This window comes from Sylvia atricapilla, chromosome 3, assembly GCF_009819655.1.
Source record: "Sylvia atricapilla isolate bSylAtr1 chromosome 3, bSylAtr1.pri, whole genome shotgun sequence".
Classification (NCBI taxonomy): domain Eukaryota; kingdom Metazoa; phylum Chordata; class Aves; order Passeriformes; family Sylviidae; genus Sylvia; species Sylvia atricapilla.
Genome location: NC_089142.1, coordinates 7,173,864 through 7,189,825, shown reverse-complemented (window position 1 = coordinate 7,189,825; position 15,962 = coordinate 7,173,864). Strand labels below are relative to the sequence as shown.

The following is a 15,962-nucleotide window of genomic DNA, read 5'->3' as shown; positions in this document are numbered from 1 at the left end:
AAATTCCAAAACAAAGCTGCCAGATCTGGTTTAAGCCCATCCTTTTCTGTGTTACTGAAAGAGCACAAATCAATTTACAGTAATGTTGTAGATTCGGGAGGAACATATAAACCCCTTGGTGTTATGTAGAGGCTGGTATCAGAGATGTAAGAGCACAGTGAAGGTGGTATCTCACCTCCTCTCCAGCTTCTGCCTGCAGGTCCCCTTGGGAGGAGGTTGCAGGGGCTGAAACCAGCAGGACTGTGTCCAGTCTGATTCCCTGTTGGAGGTGCAGGGGGATCAATCTTTCTTCAGCATATGAAAATGCAGATTTTGGAAAGGCTTTGACTTGTAGCTACGCATGGAAAAATTTTATGTGTCCCCTGACCCCAGGATGGTCCCCCAGGATACATGCACTTCACACCCCAAAGGGCTTAGCCACCTGCCTCTTAGAGAACTGGTTGTGAGGCTTATTTTCACTCAAAGCAACGTATTTTCCCATCTTTTCTTCCAAGACACTGCTGATTGGTTTCACAGAAATGTTGATTAAAAAACTGTATTTCATCAAGGCAGACATCATCATGAGAAATTTCAGCCCAACTGGCTCATATTTAATAATGTGCATATGGCGTGCTAGCAGCATAAGGGACAAGCCAACTAATTAGATTAGAATTATTTTATTCAATAATTTATGATTAGTTTTACTAATATTTCTAATAATGCCACAGCTAACAAGAATTTTAAAGCGTCCTCAGAAAATCTGATTGAACTTGACTCAGGATGAGAGATTTGCTTAATTTCAAACTCCCAACCTCACACAGTTTGTTGCTAAATTACAGGACTGCTTAGAGATACACATACATCTGAAAATAAAAATGCAGATGAATTTATGAGAGAGATAAAGGTGAAAAAGAAATCAGGTCTCAGAAAATCTTCTGGAAATGCGTGGGTGACCTTCCCGCAAGCAAAAGCACAATATAAAAGAGTAACAACTACTGGATATTATTAAGGGGGTCTCTGTGCTGTGGTTTCTGCTATACTTAGCTGCTGTGCAGGCATGGGAAGCATCTGAGCTAAAATTTGCAGCAATTCAGAATTCTGAAACAATTTGACATCTTAATTTCATATGTAACTGTGGAGCTTTCATGGTGACTCCATTAGACTTCAGGAGAAGATAATTGTTCTTTACCAGTTTAGAGGGAGGCACATACTGGGGAATGAAGAAGTGATGAACTTTAAAAGTGCCTTTGAGAACTTGGAGAGAGGAGAACAAAACCAGGAAAGGTTTCCTCATTTTTCTTTCCATAGCCTTGGAGGTTTAGAGAAACGTGACTTATCTATAAATAAGGGGAATGTATAAATAAAAAAACAGTCTCCAAACCTGAGCCTAAAACTGATCTCAGTGTTGCTTTCCATTGACAGATAACAAATATGCTCCTGCAGTCACTCTCAATGGGTTCATCTTTATTCTTGGAGGAGCTTATGCACGAGCAACCACCATCTATGACCCAGAGAAAGGCAATATTAAAGCAGGTCCCAACATGAACCACTCCAGGCAGTTCTGCAGGTGAGAAAAAACATTAAAATGGAATTACCGGTGCCTTAACATTTTCTGTTGATAAATAAGCTACTACAAGTGAAGGGGAGAGGGGAAGGGAGGTGTGAACCATTTGGGGATTTTCCTCATCTCTTTTCTGTACGTGTTCAGGCACACAGCATTTCCCAAAATGCACATTCAGCAGTCTGTTATGGTTCACATGTCTCCTCACGTTCAGGCACGATGGATCATGGGGAGGGATGTGTGTTGAGCTCCTCCAGTGGTTACAGGAATGCTGTTCTCAGTTTGCCATGTGCAACTGGAGGATGATGAATATCCTCTGTAGGAGAGACCACCAGAATGTGGAACAATTTTGCTAACCAGCTAAAAGATCCTTGAAAGAAAAAGAATTCTGAGTAAGCGTCACACACCAATATTAATTACTATTATTTATTAGGTGTTTGTGATTGCTTTTCGGGCTCGCTTCCCTGATCACGGTCACAAGTTGAACAAATTTCACAAATTGTCTGACAAAAATAAAACTTGGCAGCCATTACAGGTACTGGCAGCACTTAAAAGCCTTTTAAATAGTTTTACATGGCTGCTACTGAAAGACGGGCTTGTTTTGGGGCTGTGCACAGCCAGCTCTTCACAGAGCAGATTCCCATGCTGGGGAAGGGCTGAGCTGCTGGTTCCCCTGGAAAAGCCACAGCTGGTCTCCAGACACTGCCACAGGCACCAGCTGAGGGTTTGCTGTCCGTGTCTGATGCAGCAGCACCCTGAGGCACTGTGCCAAGCAGGGTGGAGGGGATGTGCCAGGCACTGTCCCAACAAAACACTGGCTGGGGTGGGAGCAAGAGCAGTAATGGGGCAGCAGCAGGGCCCACAGCACCCCACATCTTCTGAATATTCAACCAACTGCACCTTGCTCCACAGGTGTCCCTGACACCCATCCTACTGTTGGAAAATACTTCCATGTTTTAACTTGGATTTAGCCTTTCACTTCAATGCACATGAGAAAATGCCTTTTAAGAAATCAAATTCAGTTTTTCTCTTTCTGCTGTTTTTTTTTCTCATTTTCACCTTTTTTTCCCTTCCTTTTATTAATTTAAGAGGCGCACTCTCTTGGCTTTTTTTTTTTTTTTTTTTTTCTTTTGAGTGGATTTTGCTGTAAGCAGGTAAGCAGAGGGGTCAGAGCACCAGCTCTATCCTGAGCCAGCTCCATCCCAGTGCCTGCTGCCCTGTTCCCCTCCTAAGAGGACACATCCTATCCTCCTAGTCCCTCCACTCTAGCAGGAGGCAAACCAGGACGAGGAGTGCAGTGCTCAGGCAGCATGTAATGATATTTTTCTCCTGAAAACCAGAAATAATGGGTACAATACCACTCAGGATTAGAGCCCTAAGCTGTAAAATCAAACATGAGGGACTTGGATATTTGATAAGTTCCTACATCTTCCATCCATCACACAGAGGGATGAGCTGCTTCTTGAATATCTTGGGTTAAAAGTAACAAGAATCTGTTAAATATACAAGAGAAATTGCATGGCTGATGTCAGCTGTTTGCTAAGCACCTCACCTGAAAACTTGCCAGGGTTTCTAACATGAAGGGATGCTTTGCTCTTCAGCCTGCAGAACAGAATGACTGAGGACAGTGAACTGGTGACCTGAATATTCCCTAGTGCTTAGGCACCATAATAACTGGCTTTGTTTAAGTAGAATTTGCCCCCCATCCATAAAAAAGTAACTTCAAACTTTTAGATGACATTTTTTTCTAAAGCAATGGTGGATAGGAAACCTACATTTATAGTGGAATGGTCACACACACACACACACACCAAAAAACAAACAAACAAAAACATATAATTGGAAGCAAAAAAGGCAGCATTTCAAAGATTTTGAACACACTGGGAAACAGTCAAAGAAAAGTATCTCAGCCTAAAGACATGTAAAGCCTGTGACAAAACCTAAATAAATCAGTCTGTATGGGAATAGGGAAGATGAGGGGTCAGCAATAACAAATAGCCTCCTGTAGGAGCAGCATGTTTTTTAACCTGAGGGAGCTGAGGGCTAATGGGAGTAAAAAGAAAGACACTTAAAAACTTGGGGAACAAATTTGTAATTTGAATCAGTTAAAACCACTGCTGATGAGACTGATGAGGTAGCAAAGTAAAATACAGACAGACTGGGTGGGTGTTTCTCATTGGTATTTGGAAGGGAACAAGGAGGTCTGGTTCTGTGCTCTGCTGTGAGGGACCAAAAGTAGTCACTGTTGTCAGCAAGGAAAGATTGGAACTCTGAAATTATATTCTCAGATCCAGCAACCCTGTGTCTTAGACACAGGTGTCTTTAGAGACTTCGTTGAGAAGCTGATTGAACCACTAATGTTGATTTTTAATAACTTTTCAAGTTGAGGATGGATCAGGGCACTGCCAAAGTGTTTCCATATTTTGAAAAGGTGAAAAGGAGAATTTCAGTGCAGCAATTAATTTTGCAAAGTACCAGCATCAAGGTAAGTGGTCTCACTTAGCCTCATGTTGGTCCTCTGCAAAGTACCAGAGTGGTTAATTTGGGATTTCATCAACAAATAACTAGATGCTAATAAAATAATGAAGATCAATCAGTGCTTCTCTGGAAAATGAGGCTTGTTAAACCACCCTGTTGTCATAGCATCATTTAGGTTTGAAAAGACCTCTAAGGTCCTCAAATCCAGCCTTTAAACCTGACACTGCCAAGTCTACCAAAGGTGTTGGGAAGCCTGGTTCTTTGTTTTGCTTTGTAACACAACATGCCTGGCTGCTAAAGACAACTGTGATGCTGTAATATACTGCAGTTTCTCCAAGGTATTTGGCTGGCATTATATGGAATTAACAAGGCACATGGTAGAGAGATTAAATCTGCTTCACTGACAGATCTCAAAGTGTAGTTGTTAATGAGAAGATATCATTGAGCAAGGCCACTAGTAGCAAGCATTTCTTCTTCTTCAATGCTGTTTAATACATCTATCAACAATCCAGGTAATAGAAAATCTCTCCTGATAAAGGCTGCAGGGGGCTTAACACTTACTGGGTACAAAATATTACAGAAGAAGTTATTTTATCAGTTCCCTGAATATATCAGTTGAACTGTCTCAAGGCAGCAGTGGTATTTTAAATACAAAGTAAGACATGGAGGAAGCACACTCATAGTAGCCCTGCTCCCTTAGAAAGCCAGGCTCTCAGAGGAGGACATAAAGGGGATCACTCAGTGCAGCACAACACGAGCTCACATCACAGTGCTCTGGATAAAAGGTCAGTGCCATATTGCAGATATAAAATGAGCCCCAACACCAAAATGAAAACAAGCTGGAGCTGGGGAGAGCGAGTGCTGGCGCATACGGTGCTGGGAGACGAGTGCAGTTCTGGTCCTGCATCAACATGTGAAAATATCAGCAGAAGTTCAAAGGGAAGGCTGCCAAAATGACCCCGGATTGCAAATCAAACCTTTGACATGAAACTCGAGGAGTTTATCAAAGAAAGGCTGAGAGGTGACTTGATCACTGGGAGCAAATGGAGAAGCTTTCAGTCTCACAGACAAAGGCATAGCAGGTTACAAGGGCTGGAAAGTCAGGTTACACATCTTGGCCTTGAAGTGAAGCACTTTTCCAACAGCAAGGATAATTAAACAGAGAAGCATCAAGGGAGGGGGTGAACCCACCAACACTCACTGGTTTTAAGAGGAGATTAGATACATTTCCAGGAGAGATGCTGCCTGGGGAAATGTCCATGGCCTGTGTATACACAAGCTCAGATTAACTAAGCACAGAGGTCCCTTCTGACCTTAGCCTGTGAATCTATAAATTCCTCATTCCACTCATTAGCATGGATCACAAAAAACATGGTTTAAAAGCAGCAACATAAACAACTTAAAAATTAACTGCACGCTATTGATCTCCTCTCACCAGGAATAACTCAATACTGAATTTGCTGGGAAAAATCTTGACTGCATCACTTTTATTTTTATCTGCTTTGTTTCTACATGTTAGTGATGAGGGAGCATGATAGCCTCGAGCAGAGGGAAAAGAAATGTGTGTGACATTCCCTGCCTGTGGAAATCTAAAGGTCTGTTCAAATGGTTTTAATATCAAGTTAAATTACTTTTAATGAAAAATGAAAAAGAAATGGTTTGGGTCTCCAGCTCACAATCAACAGAAGAGCAAATTGAGGATCATTTTCAGATTAAGCCCAGCCTGATGGAAGTCAATAAGAAATTCATGCTGATGTAGAATTAACTCTTTGAAAGATGGTGCTAAATGAGAAAAGAGCTATAATAGGCCTGAAGCATTTTAAAATTCACTGAGAGGTTGAACACCTTTCACACAACAGGTGAGGGAAATATTTGACATTTCCCAAACATCAGGCAAGTGTGAGCTTTTTGCCAAACACCCTGTCTCAGTTTGGCAGCCCCTGTTTATTTGCAGGATCTTGAGATGGGGGACAGCAGCCAACAGGAATGAAAAGTCAGGATGAGATGATGACACCTCGCTCTGCCAGACATCTCCCTCCAAACAGACTTGCAGATATCCCTCCCCTTCAGCGGGGCAAGGCCTCCCTTTGCAGGCAGGAGCTCTCCCTTCCTGCAGTGCCCTTCAAGGGTTTATTTTTCCACAAGTGAAAAGAATACCAAATGCGTTTCTGTGCATGATTAAAAATTCCATATTCTGCTTGCTTAGGATGCAGGCAGCGTGCAAACAGGCTTGTGCTACAGAGAGCCTCCACAGGGCAACAGCAGCAGCATGGTGGTGCCAGCAATAATTCCAGAGAAGCTAATTTAGTACCAGCAATTCCCAACAGACACCAGAAAAGCATTTTCTGCCTCTTCCTCTGACTGCTAACCAGTAAGATTTATTAGATGGTTCTGCTGAATGGAAATCTTTAATAAAACTTTGACTCGGGCTGAACAGCACCAGGGTCAGTTTGGGGATTATTTTACACATACACACACACCCACACACAGACACACACACACACACACCCCCCAGCCCACTTCTTCTTTTCAAGTAAGTCCTTGTTTTTGAACAACAAAGCCTGGTGCCTCCTGCACTGACCTGCCAAGCATTGATGACCTACAGCACCAGCTACAGTCTCCCCAGGCTGGCTCCTTTCTGCCCTGCAAAGCTCATGGTAACTCCAGGCACAGGGATTGGAGCACAGCTTGTTTGGATGGATATTCCCAGGTGCAACTATCATGGAGCAAGTTTCCTCAATGGCCATGTGCTTCCAGAACCTACAGGCAGGAAGGTTGGTGTGTTCAGCCAGGAGCATTTGCAGCTGGAGGTGTTTGTAGTCCAGAAGGGAAAACCAAAACCTTCCAGCCTATCTGGAAGGAGACGTAGGTGTGGGGCTGTGCTCCACAGAGAGCAGTGAGAACTGCTGCACCAGACTACTGGCAGTAATTTCTGTAGGAGCTGATGACATGAAGGATTGTGGTGGGCATTAAAGCATAACTGATACAGACAGAGCACTCAGGCCATTACTGATGTGCTGTGGACTTTGGAGTAAAACACTGCTGGTTTTCAGCAACAAGTAACGATGCCACATGATGGTTTTGGATCATTAGCAAGGGAAAGTGCTCTCGGAGTAGGGGAGAATATAACTGGAGCTTGGCCAAAACACCCACATTAATAATCCCGCTCCAGGAAGGGGCATGATATCCTCCTAATTGACCATGACTAATCTGGACCCTCATTTATCCATCTCATTGTAAAGATGACACTTCTGGCAGCGCGACACGGCCACCCGAGCTCGAGCCTTCTGCGACATCCAAACCTGGCTGCCAGCGCCAGGGGCTGTCAGCACTGCCACCAAACGGGACAGTGCTCCTGACTGGCTCCCTGACTGCCACCACCCATGGACACAGTGCCAGCAGTGCCTTTTGCTCCAGCGCCACAAACCACAGGTGTCTCAGAAAGGTCCCTGGTTTAAAAGAAAGCTTTAAGGGGCACTTGCAGCTCTGCCTGGCACTGCCCAGAACCACACCTTGCAGGGGCTGGGACCCTGGAGGCTTCCCTGGTCCTAACACCAGCTCCATCCAGTTGATGAGCATCCTGGAATTCCAGAATATCCTGAGTTGGAAAGGATGCATGAGGATCATCAAGTCCAACTCCTGTCTCTGCACAGGACAAGCCGAAGAATCCCACCAGCATTCAGCTCCACCTCCAGTAAAGCCCTCCTGAAATCTTAGGGCAGGAAGGAAATTCATCCACTAATAAATGGAGGGATTTTTTCCCCCTTCTTTTAAGCAGATCCTGTGTCGACCCAACGGATAATGCTCACTAATGTTCATGGAATTGCTCCAAATAAATGTGTGCTTCTGCATGCACAGCCAGGAATGAAGAGGGAGAAGAGCATTGTTTGTGGCCTCAGAAGATACTAAGCTTCAGGCAGTCAAAACAATACACTAACTCAGCCACTTCAAATCTTTTGCAACCCTGAGAATTACACGACAGAATTTTAAAAAATTATTTGTTAACATTTCCTGATGAGGCTGATGTGATCTTTAGGACTGAGCAGGAAATTTTAAAGCAGTAATAAAATTAACATTTTTAGTAGTCCCACTGTTTTATATGTCCAGCATGTCATTGGGAGAGAAAAGTGGAGCAAGAGCACCCAGACATTCACACCTCAAATATACAGAAAAAAAAAGACAGTGACATCCTCTGCTTCCAGATCCTACTGCCCATGAGGAGACTTTCATCTTCTCACTCTACTTAGCTTTTGTCAGGGAGCACTTCTGGTTCCAACAGTTCAAAAGAGACACAGATAGACTGGATAGGGTCCAGAGGAGGCTTGTGAAGATGATCAAAGGGCTAGAGAGCCTGCTCCATGAGGGAAGACCCAACAAAAGAGTTGGGTCTTTTCTCCCTGGAGAACAGACAGCTTAGGGGACCCTCACAGAGTATTCCAGCACTAAAAGAGCAGCTACAAGGACAAACACTCTCTCTTGACAAGGAGCCATGGGGAGAAGACAGTGGGGCAACAGGTACAAGCTGCACAAAGAGAGGCTTCATCATGACATAAGAATTTTTTACAGTGAGATCAGTCATTCACTGGAACAACCTCCCCAGGGATGTGGTGGAGTCGCCATCACCAAAGCTTTTTAGGATGTGATTGGACAGGATGCAAGATAATCTCATCTGGTGTCCCTTTCCCACAAAAGGTTGGACCAGATGATCTTTCAAGGTCCCCTTCCTGCCTGGGCTGTTCTTTGATTTTATGGTTCAGTGATTCAGTTTGTCCATCAAGTCCGTTAATAGGCAGCTGTCAGAGAGGGACCTTCTCTGCCATTTGCTCAGCCTGGGCAAGGACTGAAAGGTGGAGAGGCAGGGAGGAGATACACAAGCACACCAGTCATGGACAGTCAGGTCCCCACTAGCCCTTGGCACACCTCAGCTTCATTGGTATTTTCCTGGGAATGTGATCCAGAGCTTCATGGAGGTCAGCAGATGGATCAGCCGACCCATGGCAGTGCCAGGGGACAGCTGCTGTATGATCCTCTGACACTGGGCATTGCTTGGGAAATGAAGGATGCCCAGGCACCTCAGGAGAACCAGTCCTGGGGCAGGAGAAGCCTCTCTAGTGAACAGCAGTAATTACCTGCAGAGTAGAAAGCTGGGTCATTCATTAGCCTGCACGGTAATAATTTGCTGAAACTCATTTTTTTGGAAGGAGTGGCTGAAGTGATCTGAATTTGGATGCCCATTACCTTCTCCCCAGGCATTCTGCTGGAGAGGTGGAGGTCTGGCTGCTCCACAGCCAGGGAAGTCACTGCCCCAAAGCCACTCAGGTTTGTGTCCCTGCAGCAAGGCTCTCTGGCACAGAGCTTCCTTCCTTCCTTCCTTCCCAGGCTCTGACAGCCTGTAATCATTTTATCTCTCAGGATTAATGGCACCAAGCAATAAACTCGCATCCTAATTATTGTAATTATTTCTTTCTTTGTATGTCAGCCTTGGTAACGATGTTTTTACAGCTGATGGGATGGAAGGGAGGGGAAAAACGAAATATTGTCACAGTAAAGAAAGAGCAATGAGCATACTCCTTTCCACTCACTTTTCTCAGTGTTTTAGAACCCACTTGAGTTTTCTATTCCCTAAGGTCCCAGAAATTAGCAGTGATTGTCCTAATACTACAAAGTAGCAGCAATTTGGGATTAAATTCCTAATTACCTTAAGCACCTACCTGCCACTTTAGCCCAGAGATGCCTGAATGTCTCCAAAGTTCCTTGTACATATGAGGACTCACTGTGTGCTCAGAACTGCCTATTTCTTCATGGCAGGAGCAGCTCACTGCTTTACTTAACCTCAGGCATGACTCACAAGCTAAGCGTTATGCCAGTCTTATCTACGGGAGTTGCATATGGAGGGAGCAGAAGTTGTTCTAATCTCCATTTAAAATTCATACAGTCTTCCAGAGGATGGAATTTAGCATCCATTTCTTCCCCACTCTATTAGCACCATGATGGGAAGGTACAGGATTGAGCTGCTTGTCTCAGGCAGGAATCCTTTCCAGGGCTGTAGCCCAGGTTCCAGATAACAAGGGCAGCACTTGCCCATTCGCTGTAACCCCAAATCTAGCACATGGGCTGGGGAGGAGCCCAGACCCAGATCATTTTGGGAAGGTTTCCTTGGCTTGTGGTGGCTACCTGCTACCTCTGCTTCCTCCTGGGCAAAGGGACTGACCCTTGGCGGGAGTTCCTGCCAGGCAGAGCCGCTCTGCCACCAGCTCTGGCCCAGGTGGGCTCCTTCTCTTTCAAACCCCTCTTTCAGGATGTCACTTGCTTTTCTCAAGTCCTATTCTTCCCCATTTCTCCCTGACGTTTGAAAAATAATTACCCATGGTTCAGTAAGTTCATTAGCAAACTCCCCCAGGACCCTGGGCTATGCATCATCCAGCCCTGCTGATTTGTGGATAGGCTCTAATCAAGTGTTTCAAGTCTCTCTCTCCTTCCTCCTCCTTTCAGATTAACAGTTATTTTGACAAGATTCTCATTATTTCCTATTTCCTGGCGGTACCCAGGGACTAGGCTTATTTGAGTCCTCACTGTTGTCATTGTGAGTTTATTTTTAACCTCAGGCTCTGCTTCTCCACAAGGACATCAGAGTCTTGTGTTCTTCAGAAGCACGTGGCATTGTCAGTGCCATTTTAGTCTCAGTTCATCCTGTGTCTTCCAGCGCTCTCTGGCTTTTGCCTTTATCACTTTTTCATCTTTCCTCTTCTCACTACTTCAAAATTAGCCAGGCAGAATTACTTTGTTTTTACCAAGCCTAGAGGATCAGTACACTTTCCCACCTTGTTAGATCTAGGCCACCTTCTTGGTTGCAATTAATTTCTTGTCTTCCCATCCCTCTTGTTCTCCTTGCTATCCTTTGGCAGGTACGTACTCTCCAAGTCTCCATTTTTCTTCCCAACACAATCATTCATCAGCTGCTCTCCAAATGGACCCAGCCACCAGAAAAGCCATTGCCAACTCCATCCAGATTAACAACATCTTTAAATCGACTTGGAAGGCAAATTTCAGCCTCCTGGCAGATGAAAAGCAGACAACCCCAATTTTGGGTTGCCCCTCACAGTGGGAAGGCAGCATGGGGCACACAGCAGGCCCTGCATTGGCTTTTTCCACCTGGATGCCTCTGCCATGCTCTGCCATTTCCAAATGCACACATGGGAGCCCAACCCCATCTTCACCAGCCTAAATCAGTGTCCTGCCACGTGCACCATTGCACAAGAGAACAAGGCATAAAGTGGAAGGAAGAGGAAGGGATGAGACCAAGGGGCAATTTTTCTTTCCAATACCTTCCACACCTGTGCACCTTCCCTCTTTCCAGGAGCCTATGGACCATCAGGTTAGCCCAGCCTAATTATTCTTGATTTACACAAGGTATCTGAAGTAAAACACTTTCACTTTAGGAAAGCACTGAGGGTTTTTGTCTTCTTTAGATGCCAACAAAGAGCTGCCCTGTCATTTCCTCAGCTGCATTGCCCTGACCATCAGATCTGTGTGCCCCAGATCTGCTTCCCCATGGACAGCTCTGGGGTGCACAAGGACAAAGTCAGCAGGATTTCCAGGCCCCTATGCCAGGCCACAACCATGGAAGGGGCTGAAGCAACAGAACATATTTTGAAGATTTCTGTCCCACATTTTGTAGCATTCATTAACAATTAAAGGAGTAACTTGAAGCTAGAGCTTATTCCAGCTGAGGTAGTGGGAACCCCAGATTGCTTGGATTGGTTTTGCCTGTGCCAAGTATTACAGGGACACACCACCCTGCTGCTTTTGCTGCAGATCCCGTGTGTGGGCTGGAGAAACATCTTACTTGGACTTTTATCTGTTGTTTATGTTAGAGACAACAGTTACCTACCTGGCAGGAGCACAAAAAGGATTACTTTTGGAGAGAGAAAGGGAGAGAGAAGAGAAATGCCCACATAGCTTTACACAGATAAGAACCAAAGGTGTAATCATTGTTTACCCACTGTAATAAAAGATGGGTTTATTTTAGGCCTAAAAAGAAAATTGCTCAGTAAGACAACTAACTCTAACTTATTTTTTCTTTCGAAAAACACAGTGCTGTGGTTCTGGATGGAAAAATCTATGCTACTGGTGGGATCGTCAGCAGCGAAGGACCTGCCCTGGGAAACATGGAAGCCTACGACCCCAAAACAAACACATGGACACTTCTACCAAACATGCCCTGCCCCGTTTTCCGACACGGCTGCGTAGCAATCAAGAAGTATATTCAGAGCGGCTGATGTTCCCCGGGAGTAGGATGGAGGACTGTTTGTACCTGCTGAAAGCAGGCAAGAGGAATACTATTACTTAAGGAACAAAAGCAGCAAAGCCAGCCAGTGAACATATTGCTCTAAAGTCTTGAATAGTGTCTACATTGAATGTAGAAAAATCATCCTCACCTTTTGGTGAAAAAGGAGCAGAGAGCTCCGTGCTATGTAAGATATTGTAACTTAATAATGCAAGGGTGTCACTAGATGTTATAGTGGCACTTGTTCTGGACATCGGCTTTTGGTCAACCCAGGTGCAATAGAATTTCTCATATTTTTTAAGCTGGGGAAGAGAGGAAAAAAATAATCTGCATTTTACTTTAGAGCTCAAGCTTGATTCTTGAAATAACCATGCAGATTAGTTTTACTATTACACTTTAGGCATCAATCTATTTGAAAGGTCAAAGTGTCCTTACCACTTTGATTCCTACATTTGTTTCTAATACATGCTTTTCAATACCAATGACTGAGAGAAATCTTGTGTGACAGATGGCTTACGTTGATGTCAGTCTTCCATCAGATCAAACAAATATTTCAGTTCTCTAGAGGAGAGCCCAAAAGTGGGGTGAGGTGAGGACTGGGGAGAAGAATAGCCATTGGTAATAAATTCCACGTAAAATGATGAAAACAAAAGGTCTGTTGGGCTGGATGAGTTTCTGCTCCTGGTGATTCTCATGTGGGCACATGTGGCTGTGCCCATGGTGGGGGTGGGGGGCTTCTAAACCTTTTCCTGCGGGTTTCTGCTGATGCACTTGGCAGTGCTCAATTCCCGCAATGCAAAATGGAAATGGTTTGGATTGCAGAGGCATGCTCCTGATAAACCCACTCGTCACTTCTGGCCAGACTCACAGTCAAACGCACAGCCTGGTGTGGGTTGGCCACGCGTCCATCAAACACAGAAGATGCCTCCTGTGGCTACACACTCGGTTTTGGCTCTCAACCAAAATCCCTTACGTCGGGATACACGCCACTATCTTTTATGTAAAGTCTGAGAAGTTTTTTTACTTTTTATTTTACTTTATTTTTCAAGTTCCTTCCCTAGGTGTGGAAGCCTTATACTTCTTATTTACAGATTTTAAAAACATGAGTTTAAAGCCCGTGGTAGAAAAATGCATAGACTTAAGCCCAGTGTAAGAGACTTCAAATTATTACTATGTAGAGTTGTAAGTATATGCACAGCACAGGGGTTATATTTTTATATATATTAAAATATTGTCTATCCAGAGAGCATTGTGATGTGGAAATTCTTTATAAATTTATACATAAAAGGAAAACAAATGGGAAATGGACTGGGTAACATAGAGGGGGCAGGGGAAAGAATCTTAAAATTCACCAGTAGGAAGTAACCCCAAGCTAAGGATTGTCTGGTTTCCTTCCAAGTAGAGGGAAAAAAGTTGCCATACTTGCCTTTGCAGACTCAAATCCCAAATGCCATACCAGTAATACAAGAAGGAGGGTCCTGTACAGGGTGTGGGTGATATCTTGCATTCAATATCTAGTTGAATTTCATACCAAATACAGTAGCCTTTTTATATAGAGGGAGGTCTGCCTACAGCTTTGGGGAAATCAATGCAGATGGTTAGCTAATCATCTTATTTTATTAATAATCATTTATAAAATAAAATTTAAAAAATAAAGACATTTGTATCTTGCAGTATTTAAAGACAATGTGCTCGAGTCAGCTGAGTCAAGCTATAGGATGACTCAAGCCTCTCATTTTGACAGTGAGGTTCCAGCCTTTGTTATGCAGTTGTTTTATTTATTCTTTAAAGAAAAGAAAAATAATAAGCACAACAAAATTATATACCAGTATGTCATTTAAAGTATTTATGTCAAACAGGGTGCAAGTGTGAACCTAAAGATTGGAGCACAAGTTTCTAACTGCCTGGGGCAGGACTAATTTTAGTGTTGGTGTGTGTCTACCTCCAAAGGAGGTGCTACCTGTCAACAAGACTGAAACACATTCGACATTTCCAATTTAGCTTACTTCTTCATTTCTCACACTGGAACAAAACTGGCTATTTCTGTGAATAATATTAAAAACAGGGTTATCTGTAATGGTATTGTATATAGTTTATGTTTACTGTTAAGTTCTTGTTATATTATAATAAATATATTTATAGATCTAGATTCAGCATCCAGATTGGATTAATTTTGTCATGATTGATCAAGAAAAAACACTGCACTAATGGGGACTTCATGTTTCAACCCAGCCAGAGATGAAAATGTATTCATTCCATCCAACTAGCTTCTCTTGCAAATCAAAAAATTTATTGCTAATACTTAAAACACTCAGAAGCTTCCAAAGTGCTTTCATTCTCATTTCATAAAAAAAAAAATCTCTTAGAAGTAATTTTAGATTTTATTCAGAAAGACTGTTTCTTGTTCATCTATTTTCCCAAATGTACTATTAAGTAAAAGAACAGAAGGGCTCAAGATAGTTTAGGAATGATCTTGAAAAAAAGCCCTGATAAACAGCTTTTTTACTCTGTTTTTTTAATGAAAGCAAGAGTTTGTGCTGCACTGCTGCTGTGATGTCTAAAAGATGAAAGCTGTATTTGCCCTATGGTCAAAATTCTTCGTATCCAGTGTGGGAGCTCCATACCTCACTGGATACATCGTTCAGAGAGCAATTCCATGCAACTGTTCATGGCTTCTTTGATGTTTCATTAGGGTGTCATCTGGTAGTTGTAAAACTGGATCTGGAACAAAGATGAGCCAAATATAACTAGTCTCAAATACCACCACAGTGGAACATTTCGGCCCGATCTGAGGAGGTAATTTCTGTTTTGCACATTAACAGGAAAAGCTTAACATTTATTGAAATTGTCTCCGGTTCTTACAGAGTATTTAAGAGCGTGAACTGCAGTTTTTAAACATTTTAGTTTAGGCTTAGTGGCTGAGGTTGAACAGCCTGTGAAGATTACTAAAAGCCTTGCAATTTAATATTACAAAACCGTGCTGTAATAATCCAGACCAAGTGGGGTGAGTTGCCAACCTTTCATCAAGACTCTGCATGGATCTCTTACTCAGCACTAGTCAATAATACTTGGTAGGATGAACAAGACACAGACTATTTACTTTATTTGTATGTGGAAATTATTTTAGTTCCCCTCTGGGAAGTTGGCTGAGTGCTTTTGCCAAATGAATCACGCACACATATCTGCTCAGAGGTTTTTCTTTTGAAAAGCTGTAGGAAATTCAGGGGGACAGGCTGGCTCAGCAGCCTGATAATAACTCTTTTGCTCGCTGGTGTGACTCTCCCCTGGCTCACCTGGGAAGGAGAGTGATCTTCAAATGGGGCTGTTCACTGTGTTCAGGTAATCACCTACCCCTGACAATTTACACAAGTCATCCCCTTTCTCCCATTGTTTCATCTCACGGCAAACACACTGTACTAATAAAACCTCAGCAACCCCATCTATTAATTAACTGCAGGTAGGTGTTGAGGCTGAGCTTAGCACAGTGTAACTGCAGCAGCTAATTACACAGCGCTGGGTACACTCCAGCTTGCCCTTGGAGGGGTCCAGACAAACCGAGCAGCAGCACGAGCACCCGCGTTCTGCGGCTGCAGGGATTAGCCAGGACAGCAGCTGCTCTCACCCGGCTCCACCAGCACAAAGATGTTTAATCAGCAG

At 43.5% G+C, this 15,962-nt stretch overlaps 1 protein-coding gene across 1 annotated transcript in view; it reads left to right on the top strand.

Annotated features, from left to right (window-relative positions):
• Positions 1–13,549, top strand: part of KLHL29 (kelch like family member 29) — a 238,396-nt gene extending 224,847 nt beyond the window's left edge. Inside the window, 2 exon segments of the mRNA XM_066314729.1 lie at positions 1,402–1,546; positions 12,114–13,549. Of these exon segments, the coding sequence (XP_066170826.1) occupies positions 1,402–1,546; positions 12,114–12,297 (329 nt within the window). The 3' untranslated portion in view covers positions 12,298–13,549.
• Positions 13,550–15,962: the final 2,413 nt, after the last annotated feature.